The following is a 27,419-nucleotide window of genomic DNA, read 5'->3' as shown; positions in this document are numbered from 1 at the left end:
CATAAATGGTAAGAAGTCTATGGTCATGGCACCATGGCTAGTTTTCCCCTCCATAATGATTTGAAGTCTAAGGTCATGGCACCGTGACTAGTTTTCCCCCTCCATAATGGTAAGAAGTGTAAGGTCATGGCACCATGGCTTGTTTCCCCCTCCATAATAGTAAGAAGTCTATGGTCATGGTGCCATGGCTAGTTTTCTCCTCCATAATAGTAAGAAGTCTATGGTCATGGCGCCATGGCTAGTTTTCCCCTGCATAAAGGTAAGAAGTCTATGGTCTTGCCATGGATAGTTTTCCTCTCCATAATGGTAAGAAGTCCATGGTCTTGCCATGGCTAGTTTTCCTCTCCATAATGGTAAGAAGTCTATGGTCTTGCCATGGATAGTTTTCCGCCTCCATAATGGTAAGAAGTCTATGGTCTTGCCATGGCTAGTTTTCCCCTCCATAATGGTAAGAAGTCTACGGTCATGGCACCATGGCTTGTTTTCCCCTCCATAATGGTAAGAAGTGTAAGGTCATGGCACCATGGCTTGTTTTCCCATCCATAATGGTAAGAAGTCTATGGTCTTGCCATGGCTAGTTTTTCCCTCCATAATGGTAAGAAGTCTATGGTCATGGCACCATGGCTAGTTTTCCCATCCATAATGATTTGAAGTCGAAGGTCATGGCACCATGGCTTGTTTTCCCAGCCATAATGATAAGAAGTGTTAGGTCATGGCACCATGGCTTGTTTTCCCATCCATAATGGTAAGAAGTCTATGGTCTAGCCATGGCTAGTTTTCCCCTCCATAATGATTTGAAGTCTAAGGGCATGGCACCATGACTAGTTTTCCCATCCATAATGGTAAGAAGTCTAAGGTCTCGCCATGGCTAGTTTTCTCCTCCATAATGGTAAGAAGTCTACGGTCATGGCACCATGGCTTGTTTTCCCATCCATAATGGTAAGAAGTGTTAGGTCATGGCACCATGGCTTGTTTTCCCATCCATAATGGTAAGAAGTCTATGGTCTTGCCATGGCTAGTTTTCCCCTCCATAATGGTAAGAAGTCTATGGTCATGGCACCATGGCTAGTTTTCCCCTCCATAATGATTTGAAGTCGAAGGTCATGGCACCATGGCTTGTTTTCCCAGCCATAATGATAAGAAGTGTTAGGTCATGGCACCATGGCTTGTTTTCCCATCCATAATGGTAAGAAGTCTATGGTCTAGCCATGGCTAGTTTTCCCCTCCATAATGATTTGAAGTCTAAGGGCATGGCACCATGACTAGTTTTCCCCCTCCATAATGGTAAGAAGTCTAAGGTCTCGCCATGGCTAGTTTTCTCCTCCATAATGGTAAGAAGTCTACGGTCATGGCACCATGGCTTGTTTTCCCATCCATAATGGTAAGAAGTGTTAGGTCATGGCACCATGGCTTGTTTTCCCATCCATAATGGTAAGAAGTCTATGGTCTTGCCATGGCTAGTTTTCCCCTCCATAATGATTTGAAGTCTAAGGTCATGGCACCATGACTAGTTTTCCCCCTCCATAATGGTAAGAAGTCTAAGGTCTTGCCATGGCTAGTTTTCCCATCCATAATGGTAAGAAGTCTATGGTCATGACACCATGGCTTGTTTTCCCCTCCATAATAGTAAGAAGTCTACGGTCATGGTGCCATGGTTAGTTTTCCCCTCCATAATGGTAAGAAGTCTATGGTCTTGCCATGGCTAGTTTTTCTCCTCCATAATGGTAAGAAGTCTATGGTCATGACACCATGGCTTGTTTTCCCCTCCATAATAGTAAGAAGTCTATGGTCATGGCACCATGGCTAGTTTTCTCCTCCATAATAGTAAGAAGTCTACGGTCATGGTGCCATGGCTAGTCTTCCCCTGCATAAAGGTAAGAAGTCTAAGGTCTCACGTCATGGCTAGTTTTTCTCCTCCATAATAGTAAGAAGTCTCAGGTCTCATGCCATGGCTAGTTTTTGTCTCCATAATGGTATGAGGTGTAAATTTATGGCACCATGGCTAGTTTCAGTACACTTTTTTTATTTTACTTTTGATATTGAAGACAGTATGGAAGTTCTGAAAGCTGTAAATGGTTGCCGAGTGAAATTCTTTTTAAACCAGTATCACTGACAGTATTTAGTTATGTATTTCAAATCAATTAACATTTAAGTTATCTCCTGTGTAAACTTACTCTGTTTCAATTACTCTTCTGTTTTTCACTATTTTTTACCTAGTATATAAAATAAAGCTTCTGACTACTTGTTTTTATCAACCATTCTAAATTTACCAGCTTTCCAAAATTTTTTAATGTCACTGGTTAACTGCTTTATTCATTTATATGTTCACATATAATCATGGCACAATATCATTTGCATGTTCACAAACAATCATGGCACAATGTCATTACATGTTCCCATATAATCATGGCACAATGTCATTTACATGTTCCCATATAATCATGGCACAATGTCATTTACATGCTCATATATAATCATGGCACAATGTCATTTACATGCTCACATATAATCATGTCACAGTGTCATTTACATGTTCACATGTAATCATGGCACAATGTCATTTACATTTGTAAATATAATAGCACTTTCACAACAGATACCTCTTTTTGAGGCAAGTGTGTCACTAACAGTAATGCTCTCTATGACAAAGCATTTTGATCTGATCGCTGGTACACCTAGAGGATTATTTAAAAATGCAAAATCAAAAACAAGTTTTTATTAACTGAAATTTGACAACACTTCATTTAATAATTTATTAAACAGTGAAATGAAAACACTACTCAAAGCAAACCAGTATAATTTCTGTCAATTTAAAGGGAATACTCAACCATATGCATATAAGCTGCAAACAAATATATTATTATTCACATGTGCACAACACCAAAACTTGATAGCATGTTGTAATGCAGTATGTATAAATATTGCACAGTTCTAATGGTGCTGAATTAATGGGAAAAAAATGAATATGAGGAACTGAAATATTACAGAATTAACATACATTTTGAGCCTCCTTCAAGTTAGCCCTAGTTTTTGGCCTGAGGATTCCTTTTGGTCTTCGTCTTGTTTCAAATGCAGACCGCTTGAAAACCATGATGGCCATCTGGAATAGATAAGAATTTCTTTTAAGAATAAGATACAATGCTATCTGAAAACAAGAAAATTTTATTAATTCAGGCACAACATACCAGGAGAGAGAGCAATACATGTAGTAAGTTTTCAGTTTTAAAATAACTGGTACAGAACATATCATCACCATGGGTTCCTGAACAACAACAACAACAACAATAATAATAATAGCCAGATTATTAGAAGGCAGCTCAATTAATTTCAGGAACTAATCTACCTTAAGGCTTTCTGTAATTTACAATAAATTTTAAAAAACACTTTATAGATAAATTTGGCCTTTTTAAAGAATATTCTTTTGTGTATTCATACAATTCTTAATTCATTGCATCATGAAAGTTGTCTATAAATTAATCTAAATGTCATACCCTCTTTATCAGAGTCTCAAAAAGTTTTTTTTACATAAGAATTAGAGGCAATAATTAATATTTTACTTATACTATGATCTCATTGCTAGTTAATTAACATTTAACTTACAATATGATGATCTTATTACTAATATTAATATTTAACTTATAATATGATGATCTCATTGATAATTGATTAGCATTTAACTATAATATGATGATCTTATTATTAATTGATTAGTATTTAACTTATAATAGATGATCATATTACTAATTGATTAGTGTTTAACTTATAATATGATGATCATATTACTAACTGATTAGTGTTTAACTTATAATATGATGATCATATTACTAATTGATTAGTGTTTAACTTATAATATGATGATCATATTACTAATTGATTAGTGTTTAACTTATATGATGATCATATTACTAATTGATTAGTGTTTAACTTATAATATGATGATCATATTACTAATTGATTAGTGTTTAACTTATAATATGATGATCATATTACTAATTGATTAGTATTTAACTTATAATATGATGATCTCTTTGCTAGCTAATTAACATTTAACTTATAATATGGTGATCTTAAGTTAAATGTTAATTAGCAAAGACATGATCATATTATAAGTTAACTGCTAAATCAATTAGCAATATGATGTTCTCATAGCTAGCTAATTAACATTTACCTTATAATCATATGTATACCAGAAAAACATTAAATGTAAGTGAAAGATAAATTTGATGACAATATGTGAAAATGCCTTTGACCTTGACTGTGGCTTGTCTGAAAGCAGCTTCTCTCTCAGGACTGTCCATTGCACTACTCATCACTTCCAGCTGACTGAGCTCACTGATCTTAGACAGTCCTCTTCTGGCAAAACTCTGTAAAAATAAATAAAAAATAAAAGCTGTCAAAAAATACAGTGTGAAAAATTTCTATAGGATTCATATAACTAGAATGACAGTACATGCAACAGCTAATGAGAATAACTTCACGTTAGCTGAACAGATAATGTCAGGTACTTATGTGACGGAAAATCAGATAAAGTGTCTCATAGACATGAAATATCTAAACTTTGAGTAACAAAGCTAATCATTTGTAAATGCCAATAAAAGAACTGAAGTAAATCAATGATTTTGAAAACTAGCTGTCTATATTGGGCCTAACACTGAGATACAGACCTTAAAGAACAAGGCAGAATAAGGGCCTGTTTTGGCCCCTAATCAGATCCAGATCATACAGATAAAGGTAATCCCTCTCTCTTACTTAAATATGTATTTTATTTTCATCCAGGGCAGCCATTGGTTTTCTCCACAATTGTGGTACCTTCTTTGTGGATTATAGACATGATGGCTGACAAGACCCTAAAAAGTGTATTGCCAAAATAAAATATATCTTATAATGGTGAATCTGCACACAATGTGCATAACAGTCAACGAAAATATCAATAAAACTTCAATTTTGTTTTGCAACATTTTTAAATTGTGTATATTTCCATTGGTCTCCACTTGGGCTGTGTCATGTCCATCTTCTGGATACTTTGTGATGGCCGAAGGTGTTTGCCAGCATATGGTTGCTGTAACTAGCGAATTCCAAGAGCTTCAGTCCTCTCTCATTCGTCTGTGCATTGCAGCAGTGCCCACATGTTCCTTTCCAGTTCATGCATGCATCCATGCCTATCTTGGCATTCCAATAGCCTTGCACAACCAGAATGTCTTTCTTCTGTGTTTTATCCACAACTTCTTGTAGCTGGTCATAGAAATCTTCCATACTGCATCATCATAGTCTGATGTTGGGGCATATGCCTGTATTATGGTGATGTTGAATGAAGTTGCCCTGAGGTGGATGGTGATGAGCCAGATGGAGACTGGCAGATCACAGTCAGATTGACTACATCATGGTGAAGAGGCATGTACAATCAAGTGCAAACATCGCCAAGACTGGAAGCTATACTGGAGCGGACAGAGGACATGACCGTGATCTGGTGATGATGATCTTTGGGCTACATTTAAAGAAGGTCAAGAAAAAGAGCCACACAAGAATAAAGTTTGACCTCGAGAAACTGAAGGATCCCAAAGCAGCAGAAGCCGTCCAGGAAATGACTGGTGGGAAATCTGCACCGCTCACCATCCTCGATGCTGCAAATACCTACATGGACACATTGAACACCACTTTCAATACAGCAACAACCAAAACAGTCAGTGAGATCCGTGGTAGATATTGCCCAGTCAAGAAGCCCTGGGTAACAGCTGAGGTTCCAAACCTGTGTGACTAGAGGAGGGAACTGAAGAAGAAAAACAATGATACAGAAGGGGCAGAGCAGTACAAGGCATTCAATCAGGAAGTCAAGAAAGGCATGAAAAACGCAAAAGAGAACTGGACAGAAGAACAGTCCAAAGGCATTGAGGAAAACTGTAAAAGGAATGACAGCAGGAAAGCATACCAACTGGTCCAAATTCTAACAAGCACAAAACAATGGCGGGCTACCTCCTTACAGGACAAAGCCAGAAACTGCCTCACAGAAGAAAAAAATATTCTGAAAAGACGGACAGAGTACTGCACAGAACATTACAACCACTGAGCCACAATAGTTCCATAGGTACTTAACATCCCTTAACTAACAACGATAACTATCCTATCATATGTGAAGAAGTGGATTTCATGAAGGCATCCGACAGGGTAGGGCATGAAGCCTGTGGGCGACCATGACACTTACAACACCAATGCCAACCTCATCACAGTAATAGAGCACCTCTATGACAAGGCCACCTGTGCAGTATACTTCATAGGCAACATAGGGGACTGATTCAGAATGACAGTCAGAGTCAGACAAGGTTGTCTGCTCTCTACCACACTATTCAACATCTTTCTGGAAAGAATCATGACTGATGTGCTTGTAAAGCATGAAGGGACAGTCAGCACTGGAGGCAGAACAACACTGATGGACTAGCAGAAAATGAGCAAGAATTTACTAGCTTAGTAGAGAGTCTCAACAAAACTTCTGTAGCCTACAGCATGGAAATCAGTGCAAACAAGACCAAAATGATGACCAACAACACCAAGGGAATCAGCATTGACATCACGGTCGAAGATACAAAGCTAGAAATAGTCCACAGACTCATGTATTTGGAGGCAACTGTAACAGATGAAGGATTGTACAGACAACAGCAGCCCTGACAAAACTGAAGCCCATCTGGAATGACAAGAACATTGTGCTCAGTTCAAAGGTCAGACTTATGCACTCACTGGTGATCTCCATATTTCTCTACACCTCCGAATCATGGACATTCAACTGGTTTCACCCTATCCCCCTCCAACACAGTCACACTAAATTTGTATCTGTATAGACAGTCATGTGGCTTCTCCCTCTCCCCCTTCAACACACTGACACTAAATTTGTATCTGTATAGACAGTCATGTGGCTTCTCCCTCTCCCCCTTCAACACACTGACACTAAATTTGTATCTGTATAGACAGTCATGTGGCTTCTCCCTCTCCCCCTCCAACACACACACAAATAAATGAACAGAAGTCAAATATCTGTAGTAATCATCTTCAGGAAACCATGGAATAGTGTCTCAGAAATAATGTCACTAATGCCAACAGTTTTTGAAAACAAAGTACTTAGCTCCCAATTAAGACCACTGCATAGATTACTATTTCAGTTATTCATTAAAAAAATCTTAACAGGAGAAAGAAAGAGAGAAATAAAGAAATAGTACAACAGGAATAAACGCAAATAACTACAGACAAAAATCAAAGGATACCTATTTAAATGCATAAAATAAACATTAAACTGGAAATACACAACCTTTCTACTGTTACACCACTTAAATTGTACTACTATATATCGATAGCATGTGACCTTCTGATCAATGTGCATCTGATAAACTGCAATAAAATATAAAATTAGCAATGACCTCCGCTTCCTCTGCAGCCCTGCAGTCATAGTAACACTGACATACAGCTGTGTACAGAGTGACCCTCCAGCTTAGATACTTCACTGCAAGGAGAGGTACTGAAGTCTCCATACACATGCTGGCCCACAGCAAGTACTCCAACACCTGGAAAGAAAGCCAAGATTATGTAATGAATCTATAAAGCTGTATTATTTTAACTACAAGCTTGACAAAAGCAGCCTACTGCCCTCAACCTCATTTTGCAAAAGTCTTCTCTTAAGAAAGGCCACATTGATAAGACTAAACTTTAAATAAAATATACAGGAGATGGTAGTTATGAAGCATTTTCCAAGCACCAACATGTACAATTTTGACAAATAGTCTTTTAAATTTTCATAATTTCTCAAAGACTTGTGCTTTCCTCACAGTTTTTTCTGTCCACTGAATAAAATACAAAAAACAAAAGCTTAATTAATGTATATTTTAACGATGCCTTCCCTTACAGTGTTTTTATTTCAGGTTATTCCAGGAACAACTCTAACTGGTTGCCTTGTTTAGCACCAAATCCCATATAAAAAAGGTCACCATTCTTTCTTCATGAAATGAATGCACTTAATGTAATACTCTTGTAAAAGAGCACATTTTAATTTTTAGTAAAAAATAATAATAAAAAGAGATTATTGATTATAAAGCCTGAGATAGAACACAGGTTATATATTTTCAGTGAAACTGAGATTCATGAAGTTTCCTTAGTCCAACTCATCCAAGAAAAAAACCTTGTACAATAGAAATAAAAATAATAATAATAATAATTTGGATTTAGTACAGCCCCTAATCTTTTTAAGCTCTAAGAGTTTTACAACATTAGATAACACATAAAAACATATACAATGACAAGATAACAAAAAAGCACCACTACGAAATTAAACAAAAACATGCTGACAATATTTAAGGAAGTAAACATTATTAAGTCTTCAAGTCTGTTCTTGTAGTTGAAATAGGTTTGTGTTAAGAGCACTCTTGAATGAGCTCAGTGTCCTTGTGTCTAAGATCTACAAGAAATTCATCCCATGTAGCTTGAATGATCTCACAGTGTCCTTGTGTCTAAGATCTACAGAAAATTCATCCCACGTAGCTTGAATGATCTCACAGTGTCCTTGTTTCTAAGATTTACACGTAATTCATCCCATGTAGCTCGAATGATCTCACAGTGTCCTTGTGTCTAAGATCTACAAGAAATTCATCCCATGTAGCTTGAATGATCTCACAGTGTCCTTGTTTCTAAGATTTACACGTAATTCATCCCAAGTAGCTCGAATGATCTCGCAATGTCCTTGTGTCTAAGATCTACAAGAAATTCATCCCATGTAGCTTGAATGATCTCACAGTGTCCTTGTGTCTAAGATCTACAGGAAATTCATCCCATGTAGCTTGAATGATCTCACAGTGTCCTTGTTTCTAAGATCTACAGGTAATTCATCCCATGTAGCTCGAATGATCTCACAGTGTCCTTGTGTCTAAGATCTACAGGTAATTCATCCCATGTAGCTTGAATGATCTCACAGTGTCCTTGTGCCTAAGATTTACACGTAATTCATCCCATGTAGCTCGAATGATCTCACAGTATCCTTGTGTCTAAGATCTACAGGAAATTCATCCCATGTAGCTTGAATGATCTCACAGTGTCCTTGTGTCTAAGATCTACAGGAAATTCATCCCATGTAGCTTGAATGATCTCACAGTGTCCTTGTTTCTAAGATCTACAGGTAATTCATCCCATGTAGCTCGAATGATCTCACAGTGTCCTTGTGTCTAAGATCTACAGGTAATTCATCCCATGTAGCTTGAATGATCTCACAGTGTCCTTGTGCCTAAGATTTACACGTAATTCATCCCATGTAGCTCGAATGATCTCACAGTGTCCTTGTGTCTAAGATCTACAGGAAATTCATCCCATGTAGCTTGAATGATCTCACAGTGTCCTTGTGTCTAAGATCTACAGGAAATTCATCCCATGTAGCTTGAATGATCTCACAGTGTCCTTGTTTCTAAGATCTACAGGTAATTCATCCCATGTAGCTTGAATGATCTCACAGTGTCCTTGTTTCTAAGATCTACAGGTAATTCATCCCATGTAGCTCGAATGATCTCACAGTGTCCTTGTGTCTAAGATCTACAGGAAATTCATCCCATGTAGCTTGAATGATCTCAGTGTCCTTGTGTCTAAGATTTATACGTAATTCATCCCATGTAGCTCAAATGATCTCACAGTGCCCTTGTGTCTAAGATCTACAGGAAATTCATCCCATGTAGCTTGAATGATCTCACAGTGTCCTTGTTTCTAAGATCTACAGGAAATTCATCCCATGTAGCTCAAATGATCTCAGTGTCCTTGTGTCTAAGATCTACAGGTAATTCATCCCATGTAGCTTGAATGATCTCACAGTGTCCTTGTGCCTAAGATTTACACGTAATTCATCCCATGTAGCTCGAATGATCTCAAAGTGTCCTTGTGTCTAAGATCTACAGGTAATTCATCCCATGTAGCTCGAATGATCTCACAGCGTCCTTGTGTCTAAGATCTACAGGAAATTCATCCCATGTAGCTTGAATGATCTCAGTGTCCTTGTGTCTAAGATTTACACGTAATTCATCCCATGTAGCTCGAATGATCTCACAGTGTCCTTGTGTCTAAGTTCTACAAGAAATTCATCCCATGTAGCTTGAATGATCTCACAGTGTCCTTGTGTCTAAGATCTACAGGAAATTCATCCCATGTAGCTTAAATGATCTCACAGTGTCCTTGTTTCTAAGATCTACAGGTAATTCATCCCATGTAGCTCAAATGATCTCAGTGTCCTTGTGTCTAAGATCTACAGGTAATTCATCCCATGTAGCTTGAATGATCTCACAGTGTCCTTGTTTCTAAGATCTACAGGTAATTCATCCCATGTAGCTCGAATGATCTCACAGTGTCCTTGTGTCTAAGATCTACAGGAAATTCATCCCATGTAGCTTGAATGATCTCAGTGTCCTTGTGTCTAAGATTTACACGTAATTCATCCCATGTAGCTCGAATGATCTCACAGTGTCCTTGTGTCTAAGATCTACAAGAAATTCATCCCATGTAGCTTGAATGATCTCACAGTGTCCTTGTGTCTAAGATCTACAGGAAATTCATCCCATATAGTTTGAATGATCTCACAGTGTCCTTGTTTCTAAGATCTACAGGTAATTCATCCCATGTAGTTCGAATGATCTCACAGTGTCCTTGTGTCTAAGATCTACAGGCAATTCATCCCATGTAGTTTGAATGTTGTTGTTGTTGTTGTGTGGTTTAATGCCATTTTTCAGCACACAAGAGGCTATACATGGCAGCCAGTAATTATGGTGGAGAAAGAACCCAGGAAAATCCCGGAAAGAACCACTGACTCACGAGAAGCTACTGGCAAGCTTTCTCACATACCCACATTGGCTGAATCTGAGACTTGAATCCATGCAGACAGAGGTGAGATGGCAGTGATCCATAACGGAGATCACTTCAGACCATTCGGCCACTCAGGGCTCTATAGCCTGAATGAGCTCACGGTCCTTGTGATTAAAATCTACAGGCAATTCATCCCATGTAGCTTGAATGAGCTCACAGTGTCCTTGTTTCTAAGATCTACAGGCAATTCATCCCATGTAGCTGATGTGTATGGATTTCCAGGTCAGTTAATGTGAAAGCTGATATCTCTATGAATGGTCAGGTTGGCAACTATTGATTTTCCATACCCCATGAGGTTAAGTAAACTGCTCCCAAAAGAGAGATTCAGGTGGCTTGTTTTTTCAAGTAGGACGCGGCAATAGATGTAGACAAAATGGATTGACTTCTGTTCCATTGTGTGTGAGGTTGGACAGTTAGAACAATGTGTGTTCGAAATTGAAACTTGTAGTGTAATAAAGATGGTGAATTATGGAGTTGATTGCGATCACAGCAATTCTATCTCTGTTTTAGTAGCATGGGAATGACTTGATGGAGTAACCAGAGGCTGACAGATCCACACACTTTGGCTCATTGCTTGACTTTTAGCCTTGATTCTGGTTGGAAAAAGATGTCAATATCCTGACCATTGATAAAGTTATCCATTTCTGTGCACCTTTCCAGTGATCCTATTGATTGGGTGAATAATGCACTGCACTGTCCTTTATCAGACTTCATGATTGACAATTTAAGAGGAATTTGAATTAAGTTTTCCAAATTTACAGTTGAGTTTTCAAATTGTGGGGAACCAAAGGGCAAAATGGAGGTAACTTGAATTTTGCTTCCTATTCTATGCTAGCAGGCTTTGAAACAACATTTCTTTTTTCACTGCTGTTTACATACAAGTAAAGAGCAATATAATCCCAGGTTATTAAATCTCATGGACAATGCAGTATGGAGTGCCAAGATTTTATTGAATGCAGTTAATAAGGGTCTATCATAACATAAACAGGGTGACTGGCAAATATAACATGACAATGTCATGTTCAAAACAAAAGATGGTGGTAGTTAAAAATGCATGTAAACCCATTTAGAAGAAGATGTTAATCCCTAATGGCTGTATAGCATGTAACTGGTATTTCCAACAAATGTTCTCTATCTTTCCTACAAACAGTGCTACTGGAGAGCTCTGGATCAAATTTAATAATTTCTATTATCTGATATTTAACACAGTCTATGTTGTGGTCAGATAAATCAAAATGCTTAGACACTAGGGAATCTTTATGATTACAGATATCCTTCAATTGCTCTGCTATTCTCTCTTGGAATTCCCATATAGTCCCACCTGCATATATTTCATGCAGGTGAGTAAATAGATGATATTGTGTGTGGTACAGTGTCCTCTTAGTTTTTTGGCTTCTCGGAGGATGGTGTTCTAAGCATTGACAAACTCATGAGTATTAGTGAATCTCAGGCATAAAATAATTTCTAATCCTCTAGCTATTTTTCCTTTAAGGTCACACTCTTAGAAGTAGTCAGACACCTTTTTTAATTTCACATATTTGGAAAGAAGTTTTCTTGCTTCTATAGAAGTAAAACTGATTGGGACGGTAGTAGCAAACACTTCGCTTTTGGGCATTCTGTAACTGGTTCTCAGTTTTCTCTTTTTGTTTGAAGTATAATTTCTCCTGACAAATGTATGTGTAGAAGAGCTGGACAAGAGTACTGATGCACTCTCGTGCAGAATCATTGGTTTTGGGATTTTGTAGACTGGACTCCAGCAGAGGGTCGCCATCATTTCCAATCAGTTGAGCAAATGAATCAACCCATATTATTACCTCTGATAAGTTGCAATAGCAGATGGGAGGGTTTGCTTCCACATCCAAACAGTCATCATCTTCCAAAAGATGGTGGTAGTATTAGTTAGACAAAATGCCAGAGAAAAAGTCTAATTGTTCTTTTTCCAAAACAAAAATGAAGAAACATGTTCCAACAGAGCAGCCAATGTTTGATGACATCTCTCATGTAGATGAATATTGTCAACAAACACATATGTTGTGAAAAACAACACAAAAATTGGAATTAGCAGCCTCACACCTGTTAAGCAATGGGAGCCATGTCTTGCTTAAAAAAGTACACAAATGAAATAGACATATCTATGCTGATAATAAAATATAAAAGAGTCAGTTAAAGGCTAATTCGTCTGATTCCATCATTATACAAAGTATGATGATTAACACACTAAATCCTGCATCATAATGCAATGTAAATGAACAGCGTACTAACCTTGGCTGAATACCCCAGGGACATGAGATACCTGGAAATACTGTAGATATGAATAGTACCTACAAAAACAAAGAAACAGTGTCATAAAGAAAACAAAAAGACAACGATTTTATAAATAATAGCCTACCCAGAACATGTTTATACATTCTATCTTGCCTTGAAAAAATAAAAGTATTAAGGATACTGGTGGCATGGATGGATTATGTGATATTAAAGGAGACTAGAAATCAAAATTTTCCTTTTATGTATGTAATTCTCTACAGATTTTAATTCGACTGCAATGTTTATAAATTAAATATCGTAAGCGGGTAGTGATTATATTGCGTGGAAGATACCACGATTCCATAAATTGCCGAGTTTTTCAGAGTTTTGATGAGACGACAGATCACGTGGTACCGTGACGCTATACTAGCCAGTCCTCGAATACAAACATAAACATTGGCGAGCGAGGCAGACAGGAGGAGACCACAATTGGGTTGCACATTCAAAAGTTGAATCTGCAGTCTGATATAATAGTTTATGTACTGTACTGGTAAGTGCTAAAAGAAATTTGTTAGGCACAGGCCCCGGGCTGATGACTTAAATAAACTAAAGTCCTGAATGAAATTCCACAAGCCTGGACAGTTCATACCTGTCAACTCTCAAGCCGGGAGAAAAACCTCTCTATTTTGGGGGTATTTCCTCATCTACCTCCCAATCTCGTAATATCTCTCAATTTTGCGCAGCGAAGTCCCGATTATTACATTATGTCTGTCAATTTTCATTTGTCAGAAGAAAAAACCCCAACCCCAAACCATTTATAAATAGATATAACGTATGCAATCCACAGTCTAAACTGCCACACTACAGACATCATAGTGATATGACTGAAAAATTGTTAAAGCTACATTAAAAATTCAAATCACACACACACACGTCTAAACCCTGCACTGGACGAAATAATATCATACAACAGTTTTTTTCTTCTTTTTAACTTCTTCAGTAAATAGAACGTGAAGATTAAACATTATTCAAGTAAATTTCAGATGTTTTTAAACAACTACAACAGTACTATAGTAAAAAAAAATTAAAAGAATAAAATTGTCACCAATTAGCTTAAATGAATGATCACTCTGAAATTTTCTCTGCAAACAAAATTGCATCTCCATTTCCGCCAAAGAAACTCTGCCAGTTAACACCTGACATTCCTCTACCGTATATGAAAAGTTGAATTACCATGATTAAATTACAAGGAATAAAACAAAATATACCATGCAGTATATGTGGCCCTAAAGAACTAATTCTGAATAAATATTTTATTCAGCAAACAGTGTTACATGCATTAAGACTTAAACCTAAGGAAATAAGGTGGAGCATAAAACTTGAGAAAAACAGTTGCCACATGTACGGTAACTTGTGACTGCAGATTTAAACTGTTAAAATGAAGTCCATGGCATCATAAGTAACAACAAAATAGGCATCGTTTATTTGGTAATCAATTGCTGGTGCTTACACATACACACATTGTCGAACATAGTTTCTTTGAAGAATGTCCGAAGGGCAGTCCATTTCACAAGATCAATGCAAGGATAAGGATTATGTTCATTAGTCACACCGGCTTTATTGTTTGCGTACTTAAATCAAAACTTTAGCTATTTTGCAATTTAGCCAGAACTGACCAGAAAATGCAAAAGGCGGCTTGTCATGGGGGAATAATAAGGCGTATCACAGGGAGAAAAGGCATGTCAAATGGGCGGTCGCACATTGGGGTAAGGGGAGGGGGGTCAATAGTCCCCCCCCCAGTTCTATTGTCAGACAGTTAATGTGAAACTTTGACCTCTTTTCTTTTAATCGCTGCTTTTTAAACTGCCCAAGGAATAGTTTTATATCAGTTCCAATTATTACAGATTACCGTTTATGCATACTACATGTATACAATGCATTTTTTTTAATTTTTATTTTTTATAAGATTACTGAAAATTGTGTTTTCTCGAAACACGACAGGTTTAGAATCTTATTTTTAGCAGAGCATCCATTTGATTAAAATCAGATCTAAATTTCACCTTGGACAATAGTGATTTGATTTAGATTGTGCCGTGTTAAGGCATGTATGTCAACATCTTGAAAATACATTTACTCATTTCACCAGCGCGATCAAAGTTTCCTCAGGCAAACAATTTTTGTTTCGACAAGCCTGACGGGCATCTCACTTTGAATACAGGATGGGCCGGAACTAAAACCAGAAGGGGCCCAGGGTGTCGGGCTATCAGATTTGTTTTTATCACTGCTGTTTTAGATAAAAGATATGTGAATTGATTGTTACATTTTGTGGTTACTTACTCCTCCTTCTGCCTATTTTCATAACTCACAGGTTTAAGACTTTTCCCAGGATTTAAAATGTCCAAAGGTATGTCTGGAACAGTGCCAACTTTTAGTCTAGGCCTAGCATTTGCGTATCTTTGAGCTGCCATTTTTTCATGATCCCTCTCATAACATTCCTTTGAGAAATGTAACGAGCACATAGTGCTGTATGGTGTTGCTTTGAAATCAACTCGTTTGTAATAATGTACCCATTCTTTCATTATGCCTTTATTTTTCGGAAAAGAATTTTTTTTTACGTCCACAGGCTTTTCACAATGTTCTATTACACCCGTAAGCAACGCAAAACGGTATTGTCTTTTACTCTGGCAACTTCCACTTGTGCTGCTGGAGTCGCTACTATGACGTCACATCCCGAAAGTAACCGAATAGGTGCGGAAATTTTGCATACGAGGTCACGGAAATTCAGCTCCTAGAAGATAGGCCAATATTTAAATATTGGCATTACGGTCGCAGATGATACTTTAGAGTAAGGTTTTCTGATATAGTACTTTTATTATTATTCTATATTTCCATTGGTTTCTGGTCTCCTTTAATCTCCCTAAGATTCGATGGACAAAAATACCTCTAAATATTCATGGTCTGAGTTTACTAATCACAAACACACTGCTCTAATAGAATTTTATATTAACCATCAAACCAAAGCAATCTTTTCCTGCTTACTTTGTAGACCACACTAGCGGCCTAGTGGTTAAAGTATCTGCCTCAAAAGTGGGAGGCTGCAGGCCAAGTCATACCAAAGAGTTTTAAAAATGGTACTAACAGTTACCTCGCTAGGCACTCAGCATTAAGAGGTTAGTGTTAGGACTGGTTGGCCTGGTGTCAGGATAATGTGACTGGGTGGGACATCATGTTACATGTCTGTGGCATGATGCTCTTGTCCTAGACATCACTATAAACTCCACACTGCAGGCATCATAGTGATATGACTGAACATTTGATAAAGCTACATTGAAAATCCAAATCACACACACATACATACACACTCATGCCTTCTTCATTTAGTTAAGCCATGCAACTGCTTAAAAACTTCCAGTTAGTATCTCCTCTGCCATGACTAAGTAAATAGAATCATTCAGCACAAAATCAGTCTTATCTAATCAATAACTAAAAGGGTGAATTTCATTCACTTTAAAATTAAGTTAAAACAAACAGTTCATATACTAAAGACTCCAGCACTCTGTAATTAAAACTATGTACAACAATTAAATGAGTTATCTAACTAAATGTATCATATATACCATTGTAGACAAGCCAGCACAGGTTCTCTTTGGGTAAAACTATCTGCATAATAAGACGAAGAAAGGACAAAATTTGGACACATCGAGTTGAAGACTCCTTGTTCTGAAGCTTGGGATCCTGGACTCGGTTAACTTCATATGTGCTGATGCACTTCCCCATTAATGCCCTGAACTTTGATTAAAAAGAAAAAAGTATGATTTTCTATATACATTGTTTCATGTTTCAATTCAAAAAGGAGTTGCAATAACAAAACTGTTATTTCTTTTGAGCAGAAAATACATTTTACCTTACATGATGGCTGAAGAATGAATGGTCCAAACTCCTAAAACATGGGGTAAACAAAACTATACTCAATTATTTAATAATTGAGAAGTTTTGAAAATCTAATTAAAGTACTTGTACTCTTATCTTTAAGGGGTTAAATTACTTATACTCACACGCCTTCTTTCAAAAGAATGTACTCTTTGGAGGGTATCAGAAACTTCTGTGTTTTAAGCTGTATGTCTGTCATCCAAACAAAATTTCATTAAAAACTGAAGCTGATAAATGGAGTAAAACAAATAAAATGTAGCATGTTTTTCAAACATGGTTTATATTTAGAATAAAGGAATCTGGTATAAAGTAAAACTTTAAGTGATGTTTTTCTCTTTAATTAAATGTATACATTAAGTGGACTTGACTGATTCACTGGTATACAATGCCAATAAATCATTATCTATTACTTGTTACTAAGTTCTAACATGTTAAAGTCGCATCAGAGAAAACCACATATATGTGTACTTACAGTAAGTCCAGCACTGTCTCCATCAAATCCACTTGGAAAGAAGACCCTTTTGAAGCTGTCAACATCTGTAATCTCATCCACATTAAAGTTACCGAAGTGCATTAGGTACCGATCATAGCACTGCCACAGTGCCAACCTATATTCCTGAAATCACATTAATAAAACATGTCTTATCAATTCAATGATATTTTCTCTCTGTCTCTCACTCCCCTTCCCCATGCCCACACACATGATAACTACCTGGCTCATAACATCTGGAATTTTCATACATATTCTGGAATTTGTATTTGTCTATTGATCTTATAATTACTTCATGTAAAATGTCTTTGTTGTTAATTTTTAAGGTTTTCAAGCAAAACAAATTATTTTTTACATACATCAATTTGATTATTCATTGATAATTACATTAGGTTAGGTTATGAATATGACAAAGAAATATGCAATCCAAAATTCTGGCTTCCATCTCAAACAATGGAAATTTTAAAAGATTTGTATATTAATGGTGTGCATCAGATGACAGCATAATTCTGCATCTGATAGTGACATGTTTTGCACACTACACCTATTGGGCACATCTAACAAATTTCCAGCAGGAGCCAAAATGATGTCAAATAATCCTAATTTTGCTTGTGGTCACAACACATTGCTTATTTAAAATGGACAAAGGAAAATACGTATCCAAAAAAGGTTCTTAAAATCAAATTTAGTAGCCATCATGGAAAACTAGCAGTAGATAGCTATTTGTCTTCCACTAATTAGAATAAATGTGTACATATGAAAAGTTGGTATGTAAGCAGTTGATCTCCTGAGACATCTGCCATCATTTCTCATTGGGTAATCAATGAAACCTGCCACTGATGACCATGAAGGTCATTTCATGTTCTGCTGAAGTTTTCCTATCACATGTTGCCCAAAATAAAAACCATTTTGAACAGAACAGAACATTATTTTTTTTATATGACATATGCAAAAAGCACAAAGTCATTACAATACATAATTCATATTGATGCAACAATGAATAAATAAATGAATGAGTACTAACAATAAATACCTGTGTGCACATAAATCTCGAAAGCGAGATAGAGAATGAACCAGACAGCAAGAGAAGATAATCTAAGTTGAAATGCATTATGCATATATTTACAATACAATTACAAGCATATTTTATGGTTTTTAACTAAATGTAGTAGTTTATACATGCTTGCTAAGAATCAATACAATATTTTCTAAGTAAGGGTTATAAAGGACTAATTAAGACAAAATGGTTTTCATCTATGACCATATTATTTGCACAAAGTTCATATTTCATTTACTGCCATTTGTTTCACTTTCTACCAGTCATGATATGTAATGGGTGTAATGAAACTCTTAATTTACTTAAAACCTTTCTGTGGCTGGCAGTAGAAATTATTCTAAGACATGAAGCAGTTTTGAAGACACACACACACACATATATACATGTATATGTATATATATATATATATATATATATATATATATATATATATATATATATATATATATGGAACATATCTGGACTAAATTAGGGTGATACATCAATAGTATATTCTTCAGACTAAATGATTAACTGTGTCAAAATGTGTACCAAAACCTTGAATAACAAGCATATTTGTCAAGCTGACCAAATAATATAAAATGAACCTTTATGTATCTTTTTACCCTAAGGATATTTTGATAAACGAATCAAACAATATTTGGAGATAACTTATGACATCATCATCCACAAAGCGATGTGATATTAAACACAGGATATGAATGAGTTTGTGTGGATATTAATTTTTCTCTTCTTTAATTCAACAAAGATTAAATAAGAGATACATTCTATTTACTGTATTCACTCTTGTTATTTTTACCTGGATTGAAACAAGAAAATCACCAATTTCCAGCAGCTTCTCTTGGTAGTAAATCTTGGGCAGGCACGGTTCATACCTATTCCATATCTCAAACAAGGTATCTGCCCTATAACAAAGTAGAAAGGTTGAATGATAAAATATTCTCAGTAGTTTTATAATATAATATATCAATATCTCATTAAACTTTATTAATATCAATATCTCTTTTAAATTTATTAATCTGCATCAATAAATCATGCTAATAGGATCAAATAATAATAATAATAATAATAATAATAATAATGACTTTATTTAAAGAGGGAGACAATTTGCTACACGAAACTAATCTAACTTGTGTCCCTCTATGCAGTTTTGCATACAAGCATAAACTATAAAGAAAACCACATGCAACTTTTAATTCATTCTCACAGAATGAAGAAAAAAAACAAGAATGAAGAAAAAAAACAATAAGGCATGCAGAAGTAAGTAATAAAATAGACATATTAAAAAACAGAAAACATAAAAGTATGCAAACAACTAGCTACAACTTATACAATATAAACATAGTATGGCAGAAAGTGGAAGGTTTGATAATTTATACCATAAAATGGTGTTAAATCAAACAGATTCAGCTTTGTACCTGTGAATCTAAGTATAATGAAATATAAATATTTTCATTTTCCTTTGGATTATGTTTCAAACTAATGACACATCACATGGAAATATAATTTTAAAGGTGCTGGGTGGGTTTACTTGGAATGGGAAAATGGTCAGCCAAAACTGATCTTAAAAAGTAAATATTCCTGTCACAAGTTTTTCTCCAAATAACATTGTAGTTGTGTAGCAGGGCTCTCAACAGAGTTTCAGGATGAAGTGTCCTGGACTCTTCACTTGTAATTCATGAGTCCCCAGCCTATGCCTTAGAGACCCTTGCATGAACTCATCAGATACTTACTTTCAAAGGATAGACAAATATGATAAAGTACATGATCATTATTTTATATACACATCATCACCAATTTGAAAAACCATTAAAATGATAAAGGGTATCATTTATTTGTCAGATAATCACATGTGCTTACATACACATTCAATAGAACAACAGCTTCTTTGAAGCCATCACATCAGAGAAGGATTAACTATTAATTAGTCTCAGTGACCTGTTTACTTAAGTCTAGCCTGCTGCCTTAGCTATTCTGCAGACTGGATATAAATATAAAAAGTAGAGCATTATGGGGAAAATCAGGCATGTCATGGGGATACATAACAGACATATTTAACCTAGAAGCTTGGATTGCTGACAGTCCTATCTGGACAAGACTGAACATAGCTAAGTAATGTCGTGATAGATATGGCTTCAACTTGTACAATAACCATCTACATAAATTGATTTTTACGTCATATGGTATGACTTGAATATATGTTTATTCCATTCCAACGGGGTTGTCAACCATCACCACACAAACCTTGTCATAAGAGCTTTTTACAAACAAATTTTCTTGAGACACACTCTGTCGTTTTTCAATTAGATCTTTTGAATAATATTTACTGATATTTTTGTCTTGTCTGTGTTCCTTCCATGCCATTTTCTTTATATCAGAAATTAAAATATAAAAAATGTGAAAATGAAGAAAATAGTTGCATTAAAACATTAAAATTTAGTTATTATTTGGTGAACACATTAAATTTTATGATTAAACTGCACCTGCCATTGCAGGGATCAAGCTGGGCTTTGCCAAAGTCACAAATTGTGATTTTTTTCCCCTTACTGGCAACAAAATATACTATCTAGTTATTTTTTATGGCATCAACATTTCTGGCTGTTGAAAACTGTATACACAGTCTTGAGTTTGGAGAAATTCAAAGGCACCAGGACAGGAAGCCGCAAACTTGGACATAAATCTCACTGGAATGTATTGTTCCATAAACAAATCCTTTGTTCACATTGACAAACCACACTAACAGTGCATTGTTGTATCATAATCTGCTTATGCTGATGTCTGGCTTTAGCAGTGTATGCTGTAATATAACCCAGATAGTTATGCTACCCAAGTAGCTACAATCGACCACCTCTGAAGCAGGAATGGAAATGACAACAATCAACCAGACGACAGTAACATTTGTTTTAAAATGTACCAGAAAAAAATAGTTTTGCAAACACCTCAAAGAAAGCTGATTATCACTGAAGCACTGATCATTCTGAATATATACCAAGCAAATAATAAAAAAATTATGTCTCAGTCCATACTTGATGCTGCCATGGCCATAACAAATGGGCATTTCTTTGGTCCTTCAAATAGGGCCTTTAGCAGCACCTTTAATAACACATGCATCTTCATCAAAGCAAACCGACGACCACTGATCAAAGGCAGTCAGCAACAAATTTAAATAAAAGCATTGTTTCATTTTTCAAAGTGATTGGAACATATTTGTGCCATAAAAGTTTCCTGTTTGCAACAAAAAATTTAATGCATGTGATCACTACCAATGGCAGCATAAAAATCAAAATTAAGTTTCCAATATTTTTAAACAATATATATATGGCAGTCAAGTTAGGATATCAGAGTGAATTGTACTGAAATGTATTTGTTGACTATGTTAAACAGAAAAACAAGGACTACTGTTTGTTTTATAGATGCGTGATTGTATACATGTAAGATGTGTTTTCTAACCAGATTTGACTACTACATGAAATTTCTAACATATAATCTAATTCTCAAATTCATGGATTTTTCATATACACGTACATTATTTAACCCACTGTGGAGTGTATTACACAAATGTAAGTTGTCAATATACAAGTGTACTTCAGACTAGATGTCTTCATTTAATAAAAATTTTCATTGGTTTTTCTTTTCTCTCTCTGTAAATCCTAGACACAGACGACAGGTCAGCTCTTAAAAAACTTAACGTTTATGCAAATTTTCAATTTATTTTCAGCCTCCCTATCCCCAACTTATCTAAACATCTGCTTATGTAAACAATATTACCTTGGTCCCAAGGATGTTGAGGTAAATAGATAGTACTGTATTATGAAAATGGCGACAAAATATTGAGCCAGCACCAACCCTGCATTGGAGCTATTATACTGATTATAAACAATGATATAATTTTAAAAAAAAATAATTGGATATACATAAAAACATACTTAATTTTTTCATTCAGAAGATTTTAAATATACAATGACAAAGAGTTGGACAAGACTATACAAAACAGAAAACATGCACATATATATGATAAGTGTTAACACATTGGAAGTATTCATATCAAAAGACAAATCCATTACAATAAAATTCAGTTCTGGATGTTCAAGCGTTACTTGTTTACCATTATTAATACAAGTATTTCACAACAGAACATATCAGGCACTTAGTACCACAATTTACAAGTAAGTATGTATATTGTCACACCCTTAGTACATGCACAGTTGCCATGTTTATATAATTTTACAACCATCATATAGTACACAATGGTAGATAAAATAAGCATACACAGCAGTAATTCATATATTCTTGGCAACTTATGTTTTTCAAAGTGAAAAATTGAAGAACAGAAGAAATTATTGAGGTTAATCAACATTATTTCAGTGCTATTATAGATGTCATATAGATCATTTATGCCTTCAACACTGATTATTTCAGTAATGGGTGTCATTTTTTTAGAATGTTATCTTATAGACCTTTAAATGGCAATTATTAACTTTAATTGGATATGCATACATCCATACTCCTTTGGAAGGTCATTATTTACATGCCCTAATAACTACATATGGCATAATCAATGTTAAAGTATGTGGACATTTTCGGATGAGATCAACCTAAAGGTGTGATCCAGCACAGTCCTGATTGAATGTCGCATGCTGTTTTGTCATAATGAAAGCTATGCATGTTGATAAACAAATCTGTACTACCCAATATTTTGACGATTAGTCTTGATGTGCTCTTTTCTTGATCCAGTTTAGTACCTGGCCACTGTAGTTGTACAAAGTAAAACACATCACCCAATATTTTTGTTCAGGGAGTGATGGCACGAAAATAAAAACAACATATGCAATGGTTTACATTGTAGGACTACTGGCCACTGTAAAAGTCCATTGCAATTGATATTTTTTGTCTGGAAGTTTCTTGATGACAGTTAATATACAGAGCATTTAATAATTAGGATTGAATATACATTGCTTAAACAAAATTAGTATAATATTTTAAACCAACAATTTATAGTTAAGTTAAAATAAGAAAAAGCGAATACATGACCTGTATGAGTTTTACTATATCAAGAATGGTTTAACAAATTAGTATGAAAGCGCCTTTAAAAACTCACGGCCTTGAGTTGGCTTCATCACTCGGTTTTACGCCTTGTGTACTCCTCTTTTTTACATAACCCATGAACAATTTTAGCTCCTGATTCAGTGATTGGAGAACCGGGTTTGCCTTGTCTTTGTTGTAAAATGAACTCGAATGTCCCCTGTTGGCAACCGCTGCTGCCGCGCTTCTTAGTATTGAAGCCATACTGAATCACTGAAGCTTCTCACTGAAGCTAGCACAATTTTTTTAAAAATATCTTTCTTGATTTGTTTAATAAGATTTTACAGCTTTATAGGCAAGGTGTATACAGAACGAACGCCGCCATTAAACAACCTTGTTGCCTGGTGCCCGTTAGTCCGGTTTTAAATCCTTTACAATCTATTGAAAATAGATTAGTATCATTGAAATACCAGTCTACCTGGCTACTCTTGTTTTATTTTAACTCTCTCCGATGCAATCTTGAGCACCACTTTGTATCATATGGTCCATCTCCGTTGTAGAATCAGCTTTTTTGACCACTGAGTAAAGTTCACTAGACGAGGACTTATACAAGTTTTATTTAGAGTCACATAAAAACATACCAGTTTAATGGTGCGACTAACAATATAAATCTTGTTCTATGCAATTAATGGAGTTTAAACAAAGTATTTCACGCCATCAACCCCAAACAGCAATTGACCTATCACCACTTGTCAATCATGCTCATCAACGAGCCAATCAGCGAACGTAAATTAGACACACCTCCAGGCATTGATTTCGTACGCAATTTTCCTCCGACTAGCTGCCTGTGGCAATAATGAATTGATTATGATAAGTATTTGCAAAATTTATTGATTCGAAAACGGTGAAAAGAAGGCAGCGGAAGCCTTGCAGCAGCAGATGAGGCGAACAGACCGACTTTGGAAGCGTCCAAAAACCGAAATAAGGCTTCTAACTCAAATATTTTTTCGAGCTGAACATTTGCTTGAAATAAATGATTGTCTAAACAAATTGAGGATTCTCCGGTTAGTTAGACCATTTATTTTCGTAAATTGTTTCCCTGATCTGTAAACTCATCAATAGCGAGTATATTACAAAAAACGAACCAACTTGAGATGATGGCCTCCTCTGCTGCTATTAATTAAATCATTATGTTATAATAAAATGGTACATTGGAATCTCATACTGCAAGGATAGCTCGAGAACGATTAGAAGCAATCAAAAAATTTCTTCCTGTTAGAGATTCATTTAGAAAAAAACTTGCAAGCGCAGCAACAATCACAAGTTGAGTACGAAGAAGACACTGAAAAACTATTTAAACCCGTGACTGCAGCTACTAAGAAAGCTGCAGCGGCTGTTGAAAAAATTATATGGGGAGATATTGAGGATGATGAGAAGAGGAAAAAAGGTATTTTTACAGTATTAGAACAAACTGCAGCGCAGACTGAAAAAATAGCAAGAAGAACCAAACAAACAAAAAAGATTTTACGAGATCTTCAAACTGATATAGCTGCAGCTCAACCTCCACCCGTTGGTGAAGATATTGGAGAACTTGCATCTGAACCCAAACCAGTAGAAGTAAACCCAGAATTGATTGCAAAATTTAACGAAGGGTTTGTTGAAGATATTAGAAATACTAAATGAGAAAAAAATTACGGAAATAATGTTATTTGGTATATATAATAAATCTAATATTTTAAAACCCAGTCGTAAAAAAGTGAGTGATGATGATCTTACTAGATGGATATATCGCATATATAGAAACAAAAAACAAGCTAGAGGTCCAGAATTCAAAAGTATTCATGAAGAAGTAAAAAGACTTTATAGAAAGAGACTAGAACAAGAACAACTGTCCCAGCAGGAACCTTCATATCAACTTCCTCCACCGCAGCAAGAACCCTCATATCAGCTTCCTCCACCTTTACAACGTAAAAAAATTTCTGCGCCAGTAATACATTTACACCAGCAGATTCACCACGTGGATTTCGAAGTGTTTCACCTGGCACACACCCGGTCACCATTGAATCATTTTATCCTGTAATGCAACCACCAGTATTTAAAACAACTCAAGATGAACCTAAAAAAGGTTCTGGTTTATGTCCTAACAATATTCTCAATGACGTGTCACGGTTAGAAGTTCTCATAGGGGAAAACGTCCCGGAAATAACTCACCAGAAATAACCAATGAAGCAGCTGATATCTGTCGGCAATTATTTCAAGGTGGTATCATGGATATTGGCGTTTACCGGGAACTTATTGATGAGCTCGTTGATGATTAGTCACCGCGATTAGATAAATGGTAAATAAAATAAGATGATCGTACACAATAATCATCGTAAATCCGTACAGGTCAGAGCGGTAAACTCACGATTACCAATCTATAGAGCAATTTACGGAGATGGACTTGGTGATGTTATTCACGGATTATTTACAAGGATAGCTCCAAAAGTAGCACCTGTTGCAAAACAATTATCGATGAAAGCTATTGATATTGTTCGTGAAAAAGCTCCTGATGCAATTGTCAATGTTGCTGGTAAGGCGTTCTCGGCGATCAAAGATAGACTAGCACGATTAATAAGACGAAAACAACAACCAGTAAAATTGCCAAGTACTGAAATTATGTCCGCAGACGTAAGTAAAATAATAAATCAAGCTGCAAATCAAAAACTAGCAGCGTTAGCAGATCGGGGACTCGGTGAATCGAGAAATAATATCTCAAATTTAATATCAGGAAGTGGAACTTCCCGAGGTGGAATTTTCCGAACGCGGTAATGAACGTGTAAGACGAAAATAATTACAATAAAATGTTCAAGAGCGTATCCGACACAGCATTTGACATGGAAGCACCTGTCCTTAAAAATGAATCGGTACCTGATTATCAGTTTTATTCTTATGATGCACGAACACCAGATCAACGAGGAGGAATAACTGAACTATAAGTTCATGACACAAGTAGATATTTTCTACCCGCTGAGGCTTTTATTGAGGTAGAAGGTACAATTGTAAGAACAACCGATGCTAATTACGGAAATGAAGTAAAAGTTGGTTTTGTCAACAACGGGATCATGGCATTATTTGGTAGCGCCACGTTAATGATTGATGGAAAAAATATTGAATCGATTCAGAATGATGTCGACGTTGCTACAACAATAAAAGGGTTGGCAAGATATTCTGATGATTATACAAAATCAGCAGGTCCCACAATGATGTTTGTAAAAGATAATTCTGGTCACCCCGATGATATTCAATATAATATAAGACGACCAAGAAATTTTGCCGGAAACGCTGATGCTGATGTGACGCCGGTTTTTCATGGTTCTAATCCAGATTTCAACTTGGGATCTGCAGCGCGCAGAAATATGTTGCTAGGAGCCAATAGAAGATTTTCATGTACAATTCCACTATCGCATATTTTTGGATTTTGTAGGAATATTAAAAAGGTTATTTTTGGAGCTAGACACACGGTTGTTCTTGTAAGAAAGGGTGATGATAACGATGCTCTGTGGAGACCCGCTGGTGATGCTGGTAACGTTATTATCGAAACTTTCACTGTGGATGCCGGTAATGACTCCAACGATCGCAGAAGAACAAAAGTTGATTTCTTTCATGGACACAGGTGGTAAATCCTTGTTGTCATGGTTAACAACAAGCACAGATAGTATGCAAACTAACGTTAACAATCAGTTTACATGGCATATAGCATCACAACAAGGTGTTTCTGCACCACGGCATATTTTTATTGCGTTTCAGAACTATGATCGTTTAGGT

At 35.9% G+C, this 27,419-nt stretch overlaps 1 protein-coding gene across 3 annotated transcripts in view; it reads right to left on the bottom strand.

Moving 5' to 3' along the window:
• The window catches only part of LOC149788472 (cilia- and flagella-associated protein 54-like), a 255,451-nt gene extending 231,468 nt beyond the window's left edge, over positions 1 to 23,983 (bottom strand). For all 3 annotated transcript variants that reach the window (XM_089974455.1, XM_089974456.1, XM_089974457.1), the window contains exons 1-8: positions 23,689 to 23,983; positions 19,390 to 19,495; positions 17,516 to 17,659; positions 16,731 to 16,902; positions 13,132 to 13,190; positions 7,404 to 7,547; positions 4,251 to 4,364; positions 2,999 to 3,100 (exon numbers count right to left, since the gene is read on the bottom strand). In XM_089974455.1, coding sequence (XP_089830581.1) covers positions 2,999 to 3,100; positions 4,251 to 4,364; positions 7,404 to 7,547; positions 13,132 to 13,190; positions 16,731 to 16,902; positions 17,516 to 17,659; positions 19,390 to 19,495; positions 23,689 to 23,876 — 1,029 coding nt within the window. In that variant the 5' untranslated portion in view covers positions 23,877 to 23,983. The remainder of the gene's footprint in view (positions 1 to 2,998; positions 3,101 to 4,250; positions 4,365 to 7,403; positions 7,548 to 13,131; positions 13,191 to 16,730; positions 16,903 to 17,515; positions 17,660 to 19,389; positions 19,496 to 23,688) is intronic.
• Between the last annotated feature and the right edge of the window lie 3,436 nt (positions 23,984 to 27,419).

The sequence above is a fragment of the Sinohyriopsis cumingii genome, chromosome 11 (genome assembly GCF_028554795.1).
Source record: "Sinohyriopsis cumingii isolate HCF-2022 chromosome 11, ASM2855479v2, whole genome shotgun sequence".
NCBI classification, from domain to species: domain Eukaryota; kingdom Metazoa; phylum Mollusca; class Bivalvia; order Unionida; family Unionidae; genus Sinohyriopsis; species Sinohyriopsis cumingii.
The sequence above is the reverse complement of the archived record's forward strand: the minus strand, read 5'-3'. Positions and strand labels throughout refer to the sequence as shown.